Consider the following 22,360-nt stretch of genomic DNA (forward strand, 5'->3'; position numbering starts at 1 on the left):
GGCTTCAATGGCAAGGTTTCCGTTTCCCGTTGGCCGCTGCCGAGGCTTTTTGACAGCTTCATGGTTGATAAGCGGACCGGGAAATGTTTGTAAAATGCCCGGCTCTGCCTAAAGGTACAGTACAGTGCTTTTTTTTCCCTGAGAGTGTATGCTTAAGTATGTCTCAAACTACGGTATGCCTCTGAGACAATGTAAATATAAACGCAGCAGAGCGGGTTGCGGGATGCATTGGGTAAAAGGATCCGCCGTCTCCTCTGACTCACACCCGATTCCCGTTTTACATCGCCGTGATGACAAAGCACTACTCTGGCGACGCTCGCTTTGACTCACTGTTGCACCGCTGCTGTATCACCGCTTCTCATGTTGCAGGGACTCATCTCTAAAATGCTGAAACCGTATAGCATTACCCTTCCATCCAAAACACCGAACGCCATCTGCTGAGGAAAAGTTGCTTCCTCACTTCTGATTATATTTTAACCCCCTTCCTCCCGTGTTTCAATCGCCTTCAATCCCTTCTTCTACATCTCAGCCCTTCAAGCCTCCTCTTACGTCTCCTCTCTTTGCCTTGCTCTTCGGCGTCTTTTCAGGCAGGATTTAAACAGCTCTACCAGACTTCAAAGTGCCTGTCGTTCTGTGGGCTGTTTAGAGGTTGACAATGACATACCAAACCCTAACAGACCTTCAACACATCACTGCATTCCGCTACGTCCCAACCACAATAATCCAACTCTACCCCCTTCACCGCACTCACGGTTCTTCTTCACCCCTGGCAACGCTTGAGTCAATCCCGAAGTGCCCATATTTGCTCGATAAGGCCTCAGATTTGTCTATTATTAACACGCATCTCCATCGCTCCTACCCCTCACTCGCCTCCTGCCTTCACTGCCTCCAGTGTGTCATAGCGGCATCCCACACTGCGCATCAAGCATGTGTTTCGTGCAGGATGCTGCTCCATCTCTACGGACGAACCCCGCACACGACCTCACTGTACACGAGCTGCCAGGAGAGAGAGAGGCAGATGACTCCAAAACACACACACACACACACACACACATACATTCCGGATGCTACAAAAGAGGATTATTCTAAGTGGAGAGGTGGGGGGGACGCACTAATCCAATCATTTGTGGCCACTGTCTTATTCTCAGTGGATTTCAAGGCTACTAGCACTCAAGCCTACTCACATCACTCTTCCACGACATGTGATAATTACACACCTAGGAAGGTGTATAATAAAAGCACCGCAGGGTGTAAGTGATATAGAGGGCACCGAAAGCACAAGAGCAGATGCACTAATATATACAATTTTACAGCTCCAATTTGCGAATCAAACTGCTGGCTCCGAGGTGACTGGCACCAGAAGCACTATTTTGATTTAAGGAAATTTGAGTTTTGATTATCAACAGTGACATTCTCCTCCACGTCAGTTTTATTTTAGAGTAGAGGAACCATCTCCACTAAACAAGGCTGCACTGTCACGGTCTGACGCGGCTGCTGTTGCCTCGTTATTTCAGAGTCGACACGCACACACTGTGATGCATATGATGCGTGCGTTTGAGTAATTGCAACGACACTCTTGATTCTCGTCAAACTCAACGCACACAGCCCTGCTGACGAAGACTAAGTGCATTTTGAAGTGTTGCGCTCCAAAAACCAAAGCATGGAATAAAAAAAAAAATTTAAAATGAAAAACATTTTATCGATCAGTTTGATTGCATATTGAATTGGCACCAAACAACCCTTTTTGTTTGGCAGCATAATTTGGACCTCCAAAGTGTGTCCTGTAGACCACGAATCAGATCAGGATTTTTATTTTTTTTTTCCGTTCCAAAGTGAACTGAACTGGAGGACTTGGTGGTCAGTAGATCAGCCAAGGTTAGTCAAGTCAACAAGTTGTTTATTCATGTATTCATTCATTTGGCGCTTACTTTTTTTCTCTTGAAAACTGTCTCATTTCGCCCTTCTCCCGCTACGCACATACCTCAGATAATTCACGCTGTAAGATAATGTGGTTATATAACAGCAGCTTGCTCCAATTTACACATGATCGAATTAGTCGACTACTGTTGGTGATTAGTGGACTAGCAAAATAATCTTTTGTGGCAGCCCAAGTGGTCAGTGCATGCCCAGTCTTGGACATTGCTCATAGACCATGAAATGTGTCCGAATTTGGAACTAAATCTGTCTATTTTCAAGGATAGGCAGGTTAGGTGGTAATGAACAGATAATTTGTTAGCTTGGATAATCAACCCACATGCCCGAAATTGGCCATACTGAGGTCCCGCATTTGAGATGTTTGTCCTTCAGATCTAAATTTACCAGTAATAAGCTTCAAGTGTTATTTTGTCAGCCATTGATTATTAATAATAAAAAAAAAAGTAAAGTAATGTCAAATCTGACTTGGTGAATGCTTTTGTTGCAAAAATAACACTGTCACAGAAAACAGTACCAGAATGATGGGGTTATTATGTTTCTGAAGCTAATAACGGGCATTGAGCCTGCCTCCTATTGTATAAATGAACAGATGCCCCCACATTCCTCTCCCCCCCCACACCCATTAACTTTTACAATAAAAAAAACTTTTAGGGGGAAATTGGCAGTGACACGGAGCAGAATAAACTCGGACCAAGTGATGTTTGAATGAATTATTAACATGCTGAACGTGGACGCAGTCAATGTCCCATTCTCTGGAGAGAGGTTCAGACTCATCCCCAAGATCTAAGACCCTATGAAGCTTCTCAGACAGCGAGGTAGCAATGGTGAGAGGAAAATAAGTTATGGTGTTGGGAGAAGAAGAAAGTAAGGCAGGGGTGAAAGCCAGCGAGAGAACGACAGCCGCCTCCAGGGTGCTGAACACTACAGAAATGCGCAGAACTAAGAGAATCTTGAAGCGTACAACTGCCTCATGTGCAGTACATGTGTGAGACAGAAAGGGAAAGATCAGGAACATGGCATTTTTTTCAGAAGTGGCTCTTCTCCCTGCAGGGCTCTAAAGGCATTAAGCCTGTTAGCATTATTGCCATGGTGCAAAAGAGAGCAAGACCAATTCCTAAAATGTGGAAAGTGGAAAGAGAAAATAATTCCATAGATTGCAGTGGTCAACCTTAAAGGGATACTTGGATGATCTTAACATTGGCACTTATAGAATAGGTTTGCATGTAAAAATGACATCAGTACTAAAATGCCCACCTCAAAAGACTCTGTAGTGACTTAAGGGCTTTTTTTGTGATCAGGTTTACGACAAATTTCCCCGGCCCTTTTTGGGCCGTGGCTTATGTTATGTTTTCGGCCTCAGCTGTCTACGTCACGGGAGGGAGCCAAGCGTGGTAATATTGCTCGCTTTGTCAGTTCTGTTGTCTAAAACGGCGACCGATCGCCACCCAAATGCAAATGCACATTACTCCTCTGGTCCACTTCAACCTGTGAAAGTATAAAAGTGTTCTGCACACTAGTTTGGATTTATAGACATAAAGCATGATCTCATCATGATCACCTCCACAAAATCAAAAATACCGTGGCGAGCGCTTCTCCACTTACACAGGCTGAAGCTGACAACAGCATGAATGCGCACACAAACCCCGACTGGTTTATATTTCGGACATTTAGCAACGCTAAACTCGTGTCAACTCTCGGGAGGCAGACGGCGACTGGCAGTGGGCAAGTAATCAGGCAAGCATGGATCTATATCCCCGAATAATACATTTTGGTGCCAATTGATCACCGTTTTGGACGTTATAAGCAATGACAGTACAATGATTTACAATGGAGAGTTTGTAATCGGTTCCTCCAGTGACTCCGACCGAACAAGGATAGAACGGCAGGGGGCGCGGCCATTCTCCTCATTAACAAGAGGCGTTATTCATGGAGTCACTTATTTCCTAATTTCTCCTAAATTTATTGATAAAATAGAAAATGACAACTCTTCATTTTCCTGATCAAAAAATATATAAAATGAACTTGTTAGTGAAAACATGGCCATACCGGCCCCACAGTCCCTTTAAAAGACAGAATGGCCATTCTTGTAAAGAGCAAACAGTTTGATAAATGAAAGCATCCAAAGTGTCCTCATTAAGGTATAAAAGATTGCCAGGCCATCCAGGCCTGACAAAATTAGTTTGCTGGTGTCTATATATATAGCAAGATCAATCCCGATGCAACAGGGAGATATTACTCGAGCCACTTCGCCTGTTTTTGAGTGATGTGTGGAACGGAAACATTTCATTTTAAAAGTTACCTATGTTTTTGTCAAAACATATCAAAGCAGTTCAGAGTTGGAGGCGCATCTTGATCAAATTAATTTGTAGTGGGTATGAAGGAGGTCTATGACTAAATGTTTGATTTCCCCAAATAGCATTGAATCATCGTAGTACTACTATGAAATCCTACTAAATTATCTGGGCATTGTTCAACATCAAACTGTTTTTCTATGTCAATCGTTTTGCCTTTTGTTGTGGTTTGTCAGGTGTGAACACCCCCCCAAAAAAATCAGACATGAGTGTGAACTGATTGGACTTGCCCGAAACCTCTCAGAAGCCGTGGTTTGCAGGCTTCCAAACAATTTGACCCACGACACGTCCGGTAAGAAACTACTAAAATTCTAACCTTGATACAACAGCTGCAATTTAGCATGATTGCAGGATGTCTTTTCAGTGTCAAGGAGGATCATTTGCTCATTACCCTTGAGGTGCATCTGGATTATCGGTTATCAAGGAAGGACGATTTTACTGCATAATAGTTCTTCACTCACAAATCCATAAACCAAACCTCCTCCCTGTTAGCATCCTTGCAAACAATCATTGTATGTTTTCGGACCAAGTTTTACAAACTGATCATATTATTTGGAACAAAGCAATTCTAAAATACATTTTAGGCTTGCAGGGACAAGCGGCTTGTACGAGAAGAATGCAACCTAGGTCATGGAGCAAGAAAGACACTTTTTCCTTTCATATTTGCTCCCCAGGCAATCTCTGATTCTTGAACCTGTGATTGATGAGCTCCCTGCAGCATCTCATATTACAATTCAGTCTGTGTCCTCCCAGTTACGACAGCATGTCCTTCCTGCGGTGATAATCACCCACAGCAATAAATTGTATAAATCAGCGTTGCGCAGCTGTCTTAAGCAACCACTGACCAACTCCCTGAGTTAAAATATTCAGCAAATCCTCATAATTATTGACTATTTTACTATCTGGACTGGTTTTAAGAGACAGGTGAAGCGATAACATGCTATTTTGTGGAAAAGAAACAGCTCGATTTCCCAGTGTTGAATGAAAATATCGAAGCCTGCAGATGCCTACCAGCTGCGAGACAGGTGCTCATGACATGGAGAAACAAATCGAGGAAGGGAGGCCAAGCCTTCAGCTTCCATTAGACGGGCCAGTCAACAGCTGACAAACACTTACAGCAACGGGCCATTACGGCCTCAATCGGGGCAGAGAGGACGGCATTGCCTACAATGGGAAGATGAAGTGGATTCCATTATAGGTCAGCATTTCCTGGTTGCATGGAATTTCAAGTAAAAAGAGGCAGCCAGGTGGTGTGCATGGTGTGGGGATTACAAGATTTACATTCTGGGGAAATCATTTTGGGAGGGGAGGTTTATAAACCAACAGATTGATGAAGCAATCCCTGTTCAGTTTGGGAAAGACACACATTTCCAAAAGAACCCAATGACTGACAGAGGCTGTGTTTGTTTGTGTCTGTATAGAGAATTAAGTAGTGCCGTCTACAGAAAACATCCTGGTCAATATGAAACAATCTATTTTTCATTCCTACAGCAGTCGAGTTAAATAATTAAAGTCGCACAAATTTGAGGATGCCTTTGTAACTTCAGCGAGAACAACATTTGGAGGTTTCAATATTATTGATGATGTACCTTCTTGACAAGTGTTATTCATACTGGTTCGAAAATACAGTTTTGCTTTTTTTAAAACAAGATCCCCGGACCAAAAGGGACAGATTGAGCAAGAGCACTGACATAACTGAAAGGAAACAACAAACAATATTAAAGTATATTCCTTAATTAAATCCTTTCTTTGCCCTTTCAGTTCTTTAGTGCCTTCATTTCCTACATTTATTTCTTCATGACTGCAATTGGATCTATATTTTTTGGTGGATTTACCAAACTGTGGGGAGAAGGTTATGCCTTTGAAAACAGAGTTTAAACTCTGAGCCCAGTTTCAAACCCAGGACCTCTCAACGGTGTGTGCCAAACTTATCAAAGCAAATGTTACAGTAGGAGATTACCTTTTGTGTCACATGACAGTATGGATGATACCTGCACACAAATCACCATGTCTTCATTAAATTTAGGACACTTGTTAAAACCATGCTAAAATATTAACCAGGATTAACAAATAATTTCCAGTTTTATTGACTGTCTTATGTTACTTGAGAAAGTGCATTGCTGGAAATTATTATTTAGATGATTCCATGACATAATATGAACTAAGTTGAGTTTGACCAGTTTCCTGGAACAGTAGGTCCTATATGGGGCAGACACTGATTGTAGAATGGAATAAAAAAAAAAAGACAAGTGGCTTTGGAATATAAATGGCAGGAACTAGGTAATAGGGTATATCTGCCTTCGAGTTATGAAGCTCGGGATTTAAATCTAGACTCTTGTTCTCTCCGTACATGCGTGGGTTTTCTACAAGTACTCTAGCTTCCTCCCATATTCCAAAAACATTCACTGAAGACTCTAAATTGTCCATGAATAAATCTATGTGTCCTGTGATTGGTTGACGATCAGTCCAAGGAGGACAAGTGCTATAGAAAACAGATGAATGGATGATCCGAATGTGTAATCTTCTGAGACATACAGCTTCACTTGAACGACTGTCAAGCAATTCCGAGAAAAAAAGATCCAAAAGAATGATTTTTCCACTCCGCACGATCCAAATGAACAAACAGGTGGCGGGACCGCAACTTATTCTGTGGCATGATGTGAATGCACAGCAGCACGAACTGTTTCCTTTCTGTAGCTCTTCAGCAATATTTATGAATGGTTGCTGCTTTGTTTGCAGCATTAATGAATGTCACAGCAACCGCTATAGATCGGTTAATAGTAATTTATTCACCGCTGTTATGTTTAAGACTCATAGGACATCAGCACAGCAAGAACGAGCGTCCGTAATATGGCCCGAGTCGTGGTTCCGCTCAGTCAGAGGCAGACTATTAAATTAGGGAGGCTCGGAGTGCCAAAGTTAATGTAAAGACACTTTTTGCAATGTAAAAATAATTGAACGGGCTGCTTCATGAGCCATGCTCCATTTATACACCAAGCTTTCTTGGCAGAGGCAGTAAAATGCCAGTTGTTACTTTCTGATATACTGAATGTATTGGCCTCAATTACCTTGTCCTGAAAACAAATTACATCGCTTCTGAAAATGCCAAATATGAAAACAAGTCATGTTTGGTCCTCAATACAGAATGCATCCTCACCTGCCACATTAGATACACCTGCACAATGTGCTAAAGGTAGCTAACAGACTGGTTCCTCGTGTTTACACGTGGAAAACTCAGAGGGAAAAACAAGTTTGGAGGTCATTACATGGCATATCAAAAAGCCTGAAATCGGACCCCTGCTTTTTGGTACACGCGCTTCACGTCGTCCATTCGCCTCCTGCGCTAGGCTAACTATTCTTAAATTATGGCTCCCCTGGGCGACGGGCGCCATGACCCCACCTGTGTGGCTGCACATAACAGCTGGTGAGAGCAGGACGGGAGCAGCGGGGGGAGTTTCACGCCTGATTCCAACTTCTAAGTGTGTTGCTCCTGTCCATTGAAGGGAGTGTGTACACGCAATGCGCTGGAGGGGGTGTGCAAGCTGAGCGCACATGTGGCCACTCCACATCGTTCTCTTGTGCATTTCAGAGCCCTATTGAAGACCTCGGGCCACGAGTCAGATGTTCCTAAAGCGACCACTAGGAAAACTTATCAACTGAAGATGAATTATTTCGGCAAAATACTTTGTTCCAAAGGGCAGCAAAGTTGTTAGCATGTCTACCTCAAATTTTGGCTTCCTGTGCGGAGTTAGTTTCTCTCCACATGTTAGCAGTGTACTCAGGTTTCCTCCCACGTTCCAAAAACATGCATGTTAGATTAATAAGGAAAACATTAAATTGTTCACAGTGACAGAATGATTTTAAAACTACAGTCAGTGTGTAATATGTTATCAAATGGATCAAAACGTGGGCATTTAAAGTGGAAGTCAACCTAAACATATTTTTTTTCAAGTATATGTTCTATGCAGGCCCACTAGTTGAAGCAAGTCATTCTGATATATATTGCGTTTGTCGTTTGTCATTTTTAGCCGTCTCTGGGCGCGGCCATTTTGTCACTTCTGTCGACTGAAAATGACATCGCAGTTGCTCAGGGCTCAGGTAATGACCAATCACGGCTCAGCTTCAGAAAACAGTTGAGCTGTGATTGGTCGTGACCTGAGCCTTGAGCAACTGTGATGTCATTTTCAGTCGACAGAATGGCAAAATGGCCGCCCCCTGAGATGGCTAAAAACGGGTGGATTTTGCTGCTTAACTCATATTCCACAAACGCAATATTAATCAGAATGCTGTGTTTCAACGAGTGGGCCTGTATAGAACATATCCTTGAAAAAAATATGTTCGGGTTGATTTCCACTTTAAGGAGGCAGAAACATCTTTTATGTTTAATCAGTTGTGTTATTTTCTGACTGTTTTTAACTGTTACTTTTTAGATTTTTAATGTGCGTTGCTTAAATGTTGAATGTTTGTTTACTTCTCTTTTATGTACTGCTGCTTGTTTTACACAGCTCACTTGGAAATGGCACTTTTCAACGCAAGAGTTCACCTGGTTGAATACAGGTAAAATTACAGCTTGAATGAACGGCCTGTTTAAGGTTACAGTAATTATACTGTATGTAAAAGCAGATCTATTATGCGCATGTCGACTTGTATGGGTTCTGCCTGGGTCGTCAGAGTTCTACCCACATCCCAAAAACATGCATGTTAGGTTTATTGAAGATGTTAAAGTGTCCACAGGTGTGAATTATTGTTTGTCTATATGTGTCCTGTGATTGGCTCGCAACCAGTCCAAGGTTTACTCTGCCTTTTGCCCAAAGTCACCTGGGATAAATTCACCGTGAACCCCAACCAGGACAAGCGCTATGGGCAAATAATGGATAGAAGGTAACATGACTCAGATCTGCAAACACATTCCACGCGTAAATTTCAGTCTACACGCTGGGCATTTTGCAAGTGATCATAGTGATTTATTAAGTGAATGCTGAAAGATGAACATTCCAACACTCTCTGCTGAAGAGACTCCTTTCTTCCACCCACACCCACAGCTGATTTGCCTCTCAGTTGGACCGTGATGTGGAAGTGATGCTTTTTTTAGCGTTGTTTGAAATGGATAATCAGCATTCAGAGAGTCTTTGGAACTCTTTAAATGATATTTTCAAAGATTTCCAGTTTAATATTTCATCAGTGGCATCGAATTCGGTTTTGTGTCTGCTCATGCCGGAAAGCCACTGTTCCTCAAATCGCATTATGTCTGTCTGGATCCTCCCTATGTAGATTTCAGTCATCCCTAACTGGGTTGACTCAAGGTCAGCACAAGATTTTGAAAACAAGGGCTGGGCATTGGACCGAATGTACTTCATTAGCGATCAATGAAATCGATAAACTGCAATTCTTGGACAATTATTTCCAAGTCCAGTCCCTAATCAGCTTTAAACAAGTCAGAAGTTAAGTCATACAATCTTGCTCAGTGACAACATATACTGTATTGTGCATCATCAACATGAAGCTTGATTAATGTTTGACCAGCCATCTGTAGCTAAACTAGGAAGTCAACATAGCTTACCTCTCTTTGTGTGTTTTATAGTGATGAAACGTCATAGTTGTTGTGTGTTTTATATTTGAGTGGCAAAGTTTGCTTGTTGCTATTCTCTTTTTTCCCGATTTACAAAAATACATAATCCTTGAATCCAAATGTAATAGTCTTCGGAGCTCCCTCTATGATACATGTTTCAAAAGCTGCCCTCTGCACTCCGCATCACAGGATACTGTTGGGTTGCCAGGTTTAGGCACACTACACCAAAAATAACTTTGCTTTCAAAAACAAAACAAAACAAAACATATGACACTACCTTGAAAATACACATTTTCACAGAGGTCAATTCTTTCATAAGTTTTAACCAAGCAAGTCTGACTTTAGTCGCCAACCTCTCGCGATTGATGGTTGCACTCCTACTTCCATGCCAGTGTTGTCACGAGCAGAATAATAGAGCTTGTGAGTCGGGCCATAGCATGAATGTAGCACAACTCCATACCTTATGTTATTATTGTTAGTACCCACAATCTACAAAATTCGCAATGACCGATTAATCAATTAATCCTGCTCATAAAAAAGAGCTCAAGGGCCATCGATTCAACTCTTTTAGAGGCCAAATGTTATATTCATTGCCGAGTCACGCATCATGAAACAAATACTCTAGATGCTACATTAATTTCAAACTGCAGATATGCAGCTGCACATCGCAGTCTGTGCCAAAACGGATAAAACAGCATCAGTCACATATGGCACAGCGGTGTTAACATTGTGATGTGCAAGTAGAATTGGGTTTGTTTGAAGATTGTTCTCTACTAACCTTATTTGGAATAAATAATTCAAGATGCAGCTAGGTGACACGAGTGCTTCTTCTGTCTCTGATCACGAAAGTACGCCGACAAATTTGTGCTTGTGATCATCTCGACGATCTACACACACGGACCATGACATTGGCGACACTTGCGAAATCTAACAAGAGCAAAGAAAAGAATTGTACCGGCATTTAAAAAGGCAATAATGCTCACTTTTGATTGAAATGCTTAAGGGCCTTTCACGCTGCATTTAGTAGACCGCAGTTTGCTATCGACAAACCTATTCATTCATTGTGTATATGCTGTGAGGGCACCAAGCATAGAGTTGAAAAATGCTAAGCTCAGGAGCAGCATAGATGTGACGTCACACGGCACGTCCAATAGGAGAGGGGTTGCAGTGAAAGTGAAAGTGGCAACAGCAATACAGTAGACCAACCAGCAGGACATGCACGCATGCTACTTCCTGCTCGGCCGCTAAGCAACCGTTTCCAAATAAGGGCAAGCTTGCACCGGAGGGCTGTGGTCCCTGCGCCCTGCCCCATGCTGACCACCATGGTGACCACCATGGAAACCAGGCGCTAGGTGAAAAGACCTTTCGAAAGGTGTTTATTTCACAAAATGCTTATTATTGCGTTTCTAGTTGGGGTGCATCCGTAGCGATATAGCGAAGTCGAATGACCCCGTGGTGGTAGAATTCAGAATGAAGACTTTAGAGGAAAATATGACAAAATGTTCAAAAGACATGTATTTTGCTTTTTCTGTGGATTTTTTTTAATAAGCGGAACATCAAGAGAAGAACCCCTGAGTTTGTAGATTTGGGGGAAATATATGCCTCCAAAATCAGACAAAACTCAGAAAGAATTAAATACTGGTAATAACACTTTGATTTTTTTTTTTTATGTTTTTATCAGACATGAAGTAAACACACTCCCTTTTAAAGCATTTTCCTGTGTGCGCTGCTTGTTAACAATGTTTTATTGTTGTTAATATTTTACAGTTCATACGTTTTTTACACTTGTAATACAAATAAAAATGTTAAAATGAGATACATGAGATGGTATCTTATAGGGCTGCACAATATATCGAAAAAATATCAATGACGCGATATTGGCCCGTGCAGTATGCACATCATAAAGACAATTACAATTAATTAGCTAAGAATACGTTGAGCTTATTATTTTTGCTGCATAAAAAAATCTTTCATGAGATAATAAAAATGTCATTTCTTTAGGTACACGTTAAATATCGCAATAATATCAATATTGATATATTCAACAACCATTTCACATATTGCATGCTTTTTCAATATCGTGCAGCCCTAGTTCATCATGTCTTTGTCTATTAACATCCAAACTGAGTGTTTTATGGTTTTAAAACTAACACTGTTAACTTATCATTTCACTTTGACCATTTTAAACTTGACTCGAGTTAATATATGGTGAAAACATTTTGATTCTGCTTTCTTTCTCCATTATTTCCTATAGGAAAAAATTGCTTCAAAACCTAAACTCTGATGATACCTAGGAGTAAGCACATAATGCATAGCTGTCATTAGGTCACATGACACTGCATCAGTTAGTGTTTAAACACAGCCGTCATGCTTTGATGTGACCGTTGAGCCTTCAGGTTTTGTTTCTAACTGTGGGGACAAAACGTTTATAAATAGCGTTAAAGGTGAGTTGTGAAACTGGTTTGCACCACTCTCCACCGCAGCCCCCCCGACACCCCCCACCCCTCGCCCCACACACAAACACCTCCTACATTAAAAGAGCCAAAACCATTAACTCCATATGAACACCTGCTCCCCCACTCGCCCTATCATCCCAACCCCCATCCATGCTTCATTTACCCAACAGACAAAGACTTCACTCTTAAGTCAAGTGCCAAATCATGAACACACACACACACCAAAAAAAACTGCTAATATTGTGTAATGTTCAAGCGCAATCACTTTGAGCGTTGGTGTTAATTAGTAAAAACGTATACTCCCCAAAAAACTGCACTGTCGTCCCTAATTATCCATCTTGTGCTCGTGCACGATTGCGACGCGACAGCTGTGTCTACTTCATGTACACTGGTGAGATTTTGTGTGATTGGCAGCTCACTATCAGTTCGCAGGTTTGCGGATTAAGCCGCAGATTGGGGAAAAAAAAAAACTAATTAACTATTAATTAGCGTGCTTCAAACAGACTTTTCCGCCATTGTCAGTCATTTTGCCTTTGAGGCAGCAAAAGACGTGCTTGTGAATTCATGCATTTATGCATAAGCAATTAGACACACAAACACACACAACTCTTTGGTTCTTGCTGTAAAAGTACGGAGAAAGCACATTAACGTCGCATAATGCCAGTCTGAGCGGAATGCTCAGTGTTGGAACAAAAGTGCACTTTTAGAATAATAAATAATAAAAACGCATGCAGACAATTAGTCGCGCACATCGGGAGTGTGAGCTATTGAATATGGATCATCTCTTTGCAGGTGGGGAGTGGTCGCCATAGTTACAAGACCTGGTGAGAATCCCACCAGTGCGAGATCCACAAAGGTGGGGAGCAAGGCTACATTGAATGACAGCAGCATCTTGTGATGAGGGACCCGCGTATGAGTGTGTGCGAAGAAGTAAAGCGGAAGCTTCTGGCTGGCCCTTCATTATCACTTTCAAAGCCTGACAGCAAGAGGGGCGGAGAAGACAAAGATCCCAGAGGGGGGGATGGGTCTGCGTTGGACTGTTTGGGAAAGCAGTGAAGGTGCTTGTAAATAGTCCAAGGTGGCTTCAGCTGTTAAATACAGGAAGATTCGCCCTCTAATAAACACAGACGTGACAGAGTTTCCCATTTATCAATCCCAACACTGTCATGACGCCAATACTTGCAAATAGTGAGACACCAACACTGGACATGGTAATATCTAAAAAAATTGCCCAAGGCTCGATATACATTACATGGTGGCAAGTGACACAATTCAATGCTTTTGTTCTCAGGTGGCACAAAGAGAAAGAGGGTATAAAGAGAGAGAAATTGTCCTCCCATTTTCAGGCGAACGCTTTCAGTATTTCCACTGATAAATGTCTTTCTTTTAAAACCACCCAATTTGACACCACTTTTTAAATGTTTGCATTTCAGGTTTCACATTGCAGTTGTCATAAAAATGTTGCCCCAAACAATGTCGCTTTCACCCGTTTTCAGCCAAAATAGTGTTCAAAATATAGTAAGTGATCTTCAGGGCAGTAAAAGCAGGACCATCATAACCACAAAGCAGGGCAGAAACTGTTTTTGCCCAGTTACTGTATAATGCTAACAACTTCACTGGCTTGTTCTTTCTTGTTTCCGTATTAGTTATGATACATATTTTTGTCAAACATTTACAATCACTTTGTCAGCCTGGGCCAAGAAAGAGCATTTTTTTTAGTGTTGCAAAACTGGTTATTTCTCAACATTGATTCAGCATGGATTTTTGTTTAGTCTTGGACGTCTGCACTCGTATGAGCGGCACTCTAGCTCACACGTTCCCAGATTCAGCATGTACCTATCAGGCAACACATTTCCAGAGGTAAACAAGCCAACGTGGACATGTAGCAACAGGGATAATGAATTACCGGCGTCGCTAACCTTGTTGTCTATGATGACAGCTTTGGTGTAGTTACACTCTGCCTTTTATTACCTTGCTCCCGCCTACACGTGCAGGAGGAAGCAATTGTCCAGTGGTTTTATCAGCGCCGTGTGGAGTTAACGCACTGGTCACAGTCGTTCATTGGTCACGTGATGTGGTTTACAGACAACATACTGGGGTGGAGATTGTTTTGTGATAAAATATTTATACAAAGAAAATGTGTGGCCTTAAGGGAGTTGGAAATCTCTTTTGGATCCTCCTTCAGGTGGGGGCAGTTTCTAATTGCATTTGTTTGAAGAGGAACTGGGCCCGGGCAATAGACTGGTTGGAATCGGAGTGGGGGAGGAGGTCAGGGGCTACTCACTGGAGGAGTATGAGGATGAAGATGAAGAGGAGGAGGAGGAGGAGGAGGCGGCTGGAGGGCCACTCATTCAGCTGAGAAGAACACAGTGAAGTGGTCCAAGAGAATCACCCAGGGGATGTTTTTTTTAGGTCACTTTGCCAGATTTTGAGATAGAATTGTGGTGAAAAGGCCGTGTATTAAAAAAAAAAAAAAAAACTGGCAGGAAGTTGGGATGTGGAGGAGTCCTATCAGTTATCTTGAGCTTGTGCTTTAACTTCAGCCATTCTCTGCTGAATCACTGCCACAGACAGGAAGCCTCCCTCAAGAAGTTGATTCATTTCTCACGCTCCCTTATCTTTGTATTTGAACTGGAGAGACGAATCATCAGAGTCTTAGTTTTGGGGAGAGTGTCTCTTCAAAACACTGTGTGCGAATCGGTAGGGTCACCCACAGCTAAATTCAGTTTAGCTTGCATTTTCCATTTTGAAAAATAACGTGGGGAAACTGCCAAACAGCTGAATGCAACAGTTGGAATGAATAAAAAAAATATTAAAAAAAAAATGTATCATATCCACCAGAGATGCTGAGTATTAATTGTATTCATGTGTGCCGATCGTGACGGATGTGTTCTGCTCGTCGATCATGGCTTGCTCTGACCTACCCATCAGAGGATGGGAAAATGCTGACATCACTGTGACGTGACCCAGCTAGCTGGCCCTGTGAGACAAATTTCAAATCCGATTGGTTCAAGAAGCAGTCCCGTTGCTAATACAGTTTAGTTACATCAGCCGGCACTGATTCTGAAGGCCATGGGCAAGATTACATTGACATGGCAACACAGAGGCTGACATCTGATACGACAGGAAAAAAAAAAAAAATCCACATTCACATCCTGGAAATGAAAAGTTCACATCCTGGAAATGAAAAGAACAGACTGCTGGAAATAAATGATCTTAGAACAATTATTAGAATTTAGGATGTAAAATGTAGGTCAGCACTGCTGATGGCGATTAGACTAGTAAAGAGAGCAGTTGAAACTGTAGAGTATCAAGAACAGAACGATAGCATGTGAGTTTATTATCGTTTAAGCTGACAAAGAATGCGTGTGGCCACCCACATGATATCTTCCCACTTAAAAACGTGGCTGACGAGGTACTACGCACACTAGCTTGTAGTAGCCGATTTTGCCAACAGAAATGTGTCAATAGTGAGTAGCGCCTTGTCGACGGGGGGAAGCACAGAAATTTCTGCCTGAAAGGCCAGTGGAAGTAAAACATGGTGGTTTGGTGTGAGCTTCCATAGGTGGCTGTGAAGTCTTGCATTACAGGCCGGTAGATTGCCATGTAGGTCGAAAACATTTTGAAGCAACTTGCAGTATCTCTTGCTCTGGCCCTTATCTGGTGCGAGTCAACAAACATGAGACAACGTGCCTTTGCAAGCGCAATTGATCGTCGCAAAAGAGACATCTCAGCCCGCGGCAAACGGACGCATGTTTTCAACACACACCTGAGCTTTCATCGTTATTTACAGGAAACCATCACAGAGGCGCTGGGTGACTGACAAGCTGATTGTCTTCCACCTCGTCTGCCGGTTGTTTTTTTTTTTTTTTTTCATGTCACTTGAGTCGACGTTCTGATGCGACGCAGGCAATGGAACAAAAGGCATGCTGTCATGGGTGCGCACAAAGATGAGCCTATGATGCAAATCGGGACGCTCGCGACTATGGAATATAGCAAGTGTGGAAGAATAACAAGAGTGGGGCGAAAGGGAGCTGAAACGCAGGCTGGCGCACGAATCGACATGTCGCCTCATGATGACAGGCAGGTTTCATGGGGGGGGATTGCCAAAGTTGACATTTGAGGAGAGCGAGTTATGGAATTTAACTTATAATCCCAACAGCGCTCGCCCTTGTGTCAGATGACACGTGGACGACATTCCAAGTGTAGTAACAGCTGACTCATGACATGCAGCGTGTGACCGCATACACACGCGTTAAAATCCCTGCCATAGAGCGTTTTGGGCATCAGCTGTTGGGTCCCATCAGGAACAAGGTTGGGCATCAGGGAGTGGCATTGCAACCTTTAAATCCTCAGACAGTTTGAAATGCCTCACAGTCGCACTCAAGATGGGGGGCAAGCATTGCTTACATTGTTTCAGTTTTAAATTGTCTCCTCTCAGAAGGTGTCAAAATGCGCACCAACCACGCCACAAAGCTTTTTGAAACACTAAAATGTACATATGAATTATTGAACACATGGAGCGTTGAGTTTTGGCACCACACGGAAACGCTAATAGACGCATAATGGCTGTAAACGTGATCAAAAAATATTGCTTACGCAAGTGCTTTCATTGACCCAAAATTGGGAGGACGGCTTTATACTCACTGAAATTATTCCGGTCGAGAGCTACTTCAATTTTTTCTGTTGGTAAAAACATTAACATTTTAATGTGCTAGGGTTATTGTCACCAGTTCCTGGGGTGAATAAGATGATCAAATGATCAGAGCCTTAAAAAAAAAAAAAAACATCATACGTAAGTCAACCTTATATTTTTTTACTCTATTCACTCTATTACTCTATTTTTCCGGGCTTTAATTGTTATGTGAGTCTGTGTGCCCAATTACAAAGCAGTTAACACATACAAATGATAAGATTTTAGGCTACAGATTTGTGTTCCCAAGCAATCGCAGATTTACAGTACACTGCAGGTCCAAGTGACCAATGCCAATTCAGATTTTTCAAAATTTGGAACATGAAACAACCCACCTGCCCAGATGCTCAAATTGACCGCAATTAACAAAGGTCAACTCGGGGCAATGACAACATGATGTGAACAATCAAATACAAATATTTTAACATTACTAAGTGTTTTGTTGGCCTGGGCTGACACTACCCCCAATTCATTTAAAAATGGGTAACCTTCTACGTTCGTATACTGATCGTCATCAGCAATTATTTTCCTTATCAAATTACATTGCTCAAGTATTTTTTTACAACCAGTACTTTTTTTAAAAATCAGAGATTCAAGTAAACTTTTCTCGTTTTTTTTCTGATTCGGAATCTCTTCTTGTTTATTTTCTAGGCCATCTAGTTTTCATAATAAGAATAATAAAATATGTAACATAATGCATTCAGTATTTTTTTCATTAATTAAGGGTTAGATTCAGTAACTAGTGGATTTTTTTTCTGAATTCTGAAAAATCATACCTATATATTACAACATACGGTAAAACCCTACATCGCACCCTTTTATAGCTCAAACTTCCGTTAAAAACAAATAAATGAAAATCTTGAAAACATAAAGCCATTTCTGATTAAAATTTGCTATTAACGGACGTTATTGACACACTTCAAATGCAGCATTATTAATTCTTTAATGGTATGCTTCTGCTGTGTTGAAATGTATCTGATTTTTAGCCATTTGGAAAAGGCCTGATTGATCTGAGTATATTCCAGTGTTTTGTTTTTTTTTTTATTCTGTTTACGCTGCTATGACACATAGCCAAATTTCCAATTGAGAGTTAAAAAAATATTTGGATTTGTGTCACTTTGAAACATGCAGTGCAAATCAAGGCTATGAGCACTTAATAATCCGGCTCTATCAAATTCACAGTTCTACTACCTTGCATATATTCATACATTTTAAAAGAATTTATAGGTTTAGTAGTAGAGCTGGCTCCTTTTTTAAAATGTTCTTTCACAGGTAGACACACAACTTTCAAATTAGAACACGCGCGCGCGCACACACGCGCACACGCACACACGCTGGAGCCTCTAACTCCATGTTTGAAAAGCTAACAAGCATGCGAGCCTTGGGGCGCCGCTCTTCATTGGTTTCACAACACACAAATAATCTCGCACGTAAACACACATCTGGTTGCAAACTCAGCAAAAAAAGACCTGATGCAAGATGTAAAGTGAAGTAACATGACCGCCTCCCGTGGCTAGACCGCCTTCATTTTTTTTTGTTTTTTTTGTGTGTGAAAAACGTAATGCAATTGCCTGGTTGGAGTTTTGCCGGGAGCTCAACTTGGCAGTAGCTTGCTTTTGGCTCAGCCAGTTGGGAAAGAAGAAAGATGGACAGCTCCAAATTACAGTACAGTCGGACACAATCCTGTCAGGATGTTGGTTGACCTCCAATTTGAAATCAGCTTTTGCCCACAGCAAATAATAGAAATATAAATTGTATAAATTAACCCAAGTTAATAGTAAGACAGAAAACTAACTCTGAGGATGGTGTAAAGTGTAAAAAATATAAAAATTTAAAAAGTTCAACACTATAAACCTAGCAACAAAACACTACCGTTAACTTTGATACTAAGTGACACTTTGAATAACCATTTGCTTCATGTAACTTTACAGATGTAACTAAAAAAGTCAAAGAAAGAGTAAATGCACCAAATCTTTTGATGTTGTCTGATCAGAGATCTCAATGGGTATGCTGAAATTTCATGTGGTACGGTGATGTCCTGCGTTTCGCCATGCATGAGTTGTGTTGTGTATGATTTTAGAGGCATATTTTACTACAGAAAAATAAGCTGCATTCTTATTGGACAACATCAACAATGTTTGACTGTATTCAAAACATCTAAGACTATGATAAAAAAATAAAAATAAATAAAAATGTTTAATGTCAAATTACACTCTGACAAACAAAAGGAACATTATTGTCTTTGTAAAGAACATTTACAAACCAACCCTCACCCCCCCCCTTCACCCCCCCCAACCCCCCCAAAAAATTGCTGGAGAAATATTTGCGATTTGGGCATACCTAGTTTAATGGCTGAAAAGCAATAGCAAAAATCAATACTGCCATCTTGTGGCATCTTTGTGAATTTGAAGCATGTTGCAGTGATTTGAGGAGCTTTATTTAGACAAAGTAGTGCTTTGCCGCCATTTGGTGGGGAACTTTTTTTGTGTGGGGGCAGTTACTCATGAATTTTCAGTATTTATAGCTAGGCTCACTCCCTCTCCCCCCGCGAATAGTGGCGGGAGGCAAAAAAAAAGTGAGTTTCCTTAACATTAGTTAGAATCCTCAAATTTTGTGTGATTGCCGTTCTTCCCAAGCTGTACAATCGGGAATTGTAAACGAACTGGGCCATTTGACTTTTACAGGTTGTGCTGTACATAATTGTAATTACTACAACACTAAAGCGATGCATTAGCCATTAGCTTGTCTCCCGCTACTGACAAGTAAACAAGCCAATGACTTCAGCATCATGTCGCTTATTGCAGAATCAATATCCACCGTAATGCAAGCAACATGTCACCTAAGAATATCGTGAAGCCCCTTGAACCATGATACACACACACACACACACACACCGACACACACCTACACATGCCACCCGCACAAACAGCTTCCAATTTCACCGTGTGATTCATTTTATTATGTAATGGCAGAGCCAGCACTTCTCCAGCATTCACTGTAGATAAAATCTGTTGCAGTTATCAATTGGAAAACTACTCGTGTCCCAGTGAATGTGCCTGAAATGGGACGGCAAGACGCAGCCAGGCGCAAACGGTAATCCTCTTGGCCGAGTGGGGGCCGGTAGACGCCCTCCTCCTCCTCCTGCCGGCATTCAACCCCCCCGGTTGATGACAGGCCTCCCATATTCAAGAAGGCGCAAAAGCCATCTGGTGTTTGTTTGGGGCCGTGTATTGGTGCCAGCAAGCTTGTGTCTATGAATGTTTGGTTCTACCAGTCACACTGTGTCATACCTTGTGTGAGACACCCAATACAGTGGAACTTTGGTGACAAATGGATGTTAACCACAGACTTGTAAAAGAATGTCTGAGTATATGACAAAGATTAGTGATGTCATATCCTGAAGTGATGTACAGTATTATCCAGGTGTGCGTCAGTGATGTGTCTATGTGTGTGTGGCAACTCTGGACAATAGCAGGCAATACACACCAGACTGTGAACATCTATAGGGTTAATCTGTGACTAAGGTCTAAATATGACATTAACCTAGTTCAATGCACACACATGCACAGCTGCTCGTGTTATTATTGCAGTGGCTCTACTTTCAGTAAAATGTGTTATCACTGGAGAATCACTGCACCTTTGGCTTGTCATTTAAGTGATTCCCCTCAAAAGACAGTGATTTGGTACTCTTGATCTTTCCAGTTTGGGGACATGCATGCAGTCATTTTGTAGGTACAAATGGTAGCCTGGAAGCACCATAATTAGCCCTGTAGGATCCATCTGTTTCTTCTCTACTTTGATAAACTGAAATGGACATAATGCGACAGCATATTCAATTCATAAAGTAAAAAAAAAGCCATTTCCTCTTTATAAAGTGGCTTGTCAATGAGCACTGTCTTTTGTCCACTTGACAGTTGACAAAGAGCTTGGTAACCAAACTGCAGCTTTTTTTTAAGGCCTGAAAAGGTTTCAGTTGCCTGGGTGACCAATAATTGGCCCCTATTTTAATATACATTTGAAATGATTTTAAAAGATTGTAACGAACTTCTTATCATTTTATTATCGTAATACTGTAAATATATTTGTAGGGTAGTTTTTATTTTTATGATATCTGGTACATACGGCGTCACTTGAGGGACAGAAATTGACTTTGGTGCTACTGCTATGTAGTACTAACTGTATTTGATGCACCGTAATCTCCACCTGACTCTAAACTGACAATTCCTAGAGTGAAGCGTCTAAATTCGGTTAAGACTGACCCACGGTGGAGGCAAGAAAGAAATGGAGGGGGGAAATCAGTGCAAGGCTACATAAATGTGTCTTGGTTGACTTACCGAGCAGTGCGAAGGCGACGAGGAGCACACCGGTTGCCATCGTGCCTTGGCCGGCTCAGCCACCCCCACGATGTCGCCCCTACTGGATGAACAAACGAGCGGCGGCTCCCTCGGACCCGGAAAGAGTAGAAGGTGCTCTCTGACGAGACAAATCCACGCAAGGTGCTCCACCGCTTCCCCCGGCGTCCAGTCCAAACCAGCACAGAAAAAATATTGGGAGTCCTTTCTTCCGCTCACCTTATCGCCGAGGACGTGCGTCAGGCACCCGGTGACCCAACCCACTCCCCGGCGTACTACCGCCACACATCCACCGACTGCGGCGGAGCTTTGGCTCACTCAACAATTCCAAGTCGTCCCGCACGACTCTTTTTTGGGAACAGCGCACTACACGGGACGTGGAAAAGGCCAAAATAAAAATAAAAAGAGAGGCTCAATTAAGACCGTGTTAGTTTTTTTCCCCCACGTTGTTTTTTGTGCCGCTGATAAGAGAGCAAATCTCAGTCCGTGTGCTCCCTCCACGGCAAATCCCGGAGACGTAATCAATCTCCCACTATCAGCCCACGTAAAAGCCAAATGGGCGGGCACTGTGGAGGAAGCAGGCACAGCTTTGTGCTGTGGCACAATGTATCTAATTAATCAATGGATGTACAGTGTGTGTGTATGTATATATATATATATATATATATATATATATTTCTTCATCTCAAAAGTCCGCCTACGTTCTCCAGTTTAACGAACAGCACTTTTCTTTGAAAACTTGCACATTTGACCCTCCCCCTCCTCAGCCGTTTAGGACACCACCAGACACCCACCCGCTGTGGAAGAGGTCACGATTTGCATGTGTGAGTTGCAAATGTAGGACAGGAGCACATTGATGGGCCAAGTTTGATCATCCACGACAATCCATCGAGGGTGAAAACTACGGACGACGGAGCACGGGGATCTGCCAGCAGCCATAACCGCCATCAAAGAGACCATGCAAATGCGTCTTAAAGTGCTTTGATGTGGACTCTTTCGTTTTA

General features: G+C 41.9%; 1 protein-coding gene across 1 annotated transcript in view; it reads right to left on the reverse strand.

Annotated features, from left to right (window-relative positions):
• igsf3 (immunoglobulin superfamily, member 3) overlaps positions 1 to 21,912 on the reverse strand; it is a 105,003-nt gene extending 83,091 nt beyond the window's left edge. Inside the window, exon 1 of the mRNA XM_086051916.1 lies at positions 21,339 to 21,912. Coding sequence (XP_085908042.1) covers positions 21,339 to 21,378 — 40 coding nt within the window. The 5' untranslated portion in view covers positions 21,379 to 21,912. The remainder of the gene's footprint in view (positions 1 to 21,338) is intronic.
• Between the last annotated feature and the right edge of the window lie 448 nt (positions 21,913 to 22,360).

This window comes from Filicampus tigris, chromosome 14, assembly GCF_054856515.1.
Source record: "Filicampus tigris isolate MCC_2025a chromosome 14, RoL_Ftig_1.0, whole genome shotgun sequence".
NCBI lineage: Eukaryota > Metazoa > Chordata > Actinopteri > Syngnathiformes > Syngnathidae > Filicampus > Filicampus tigris.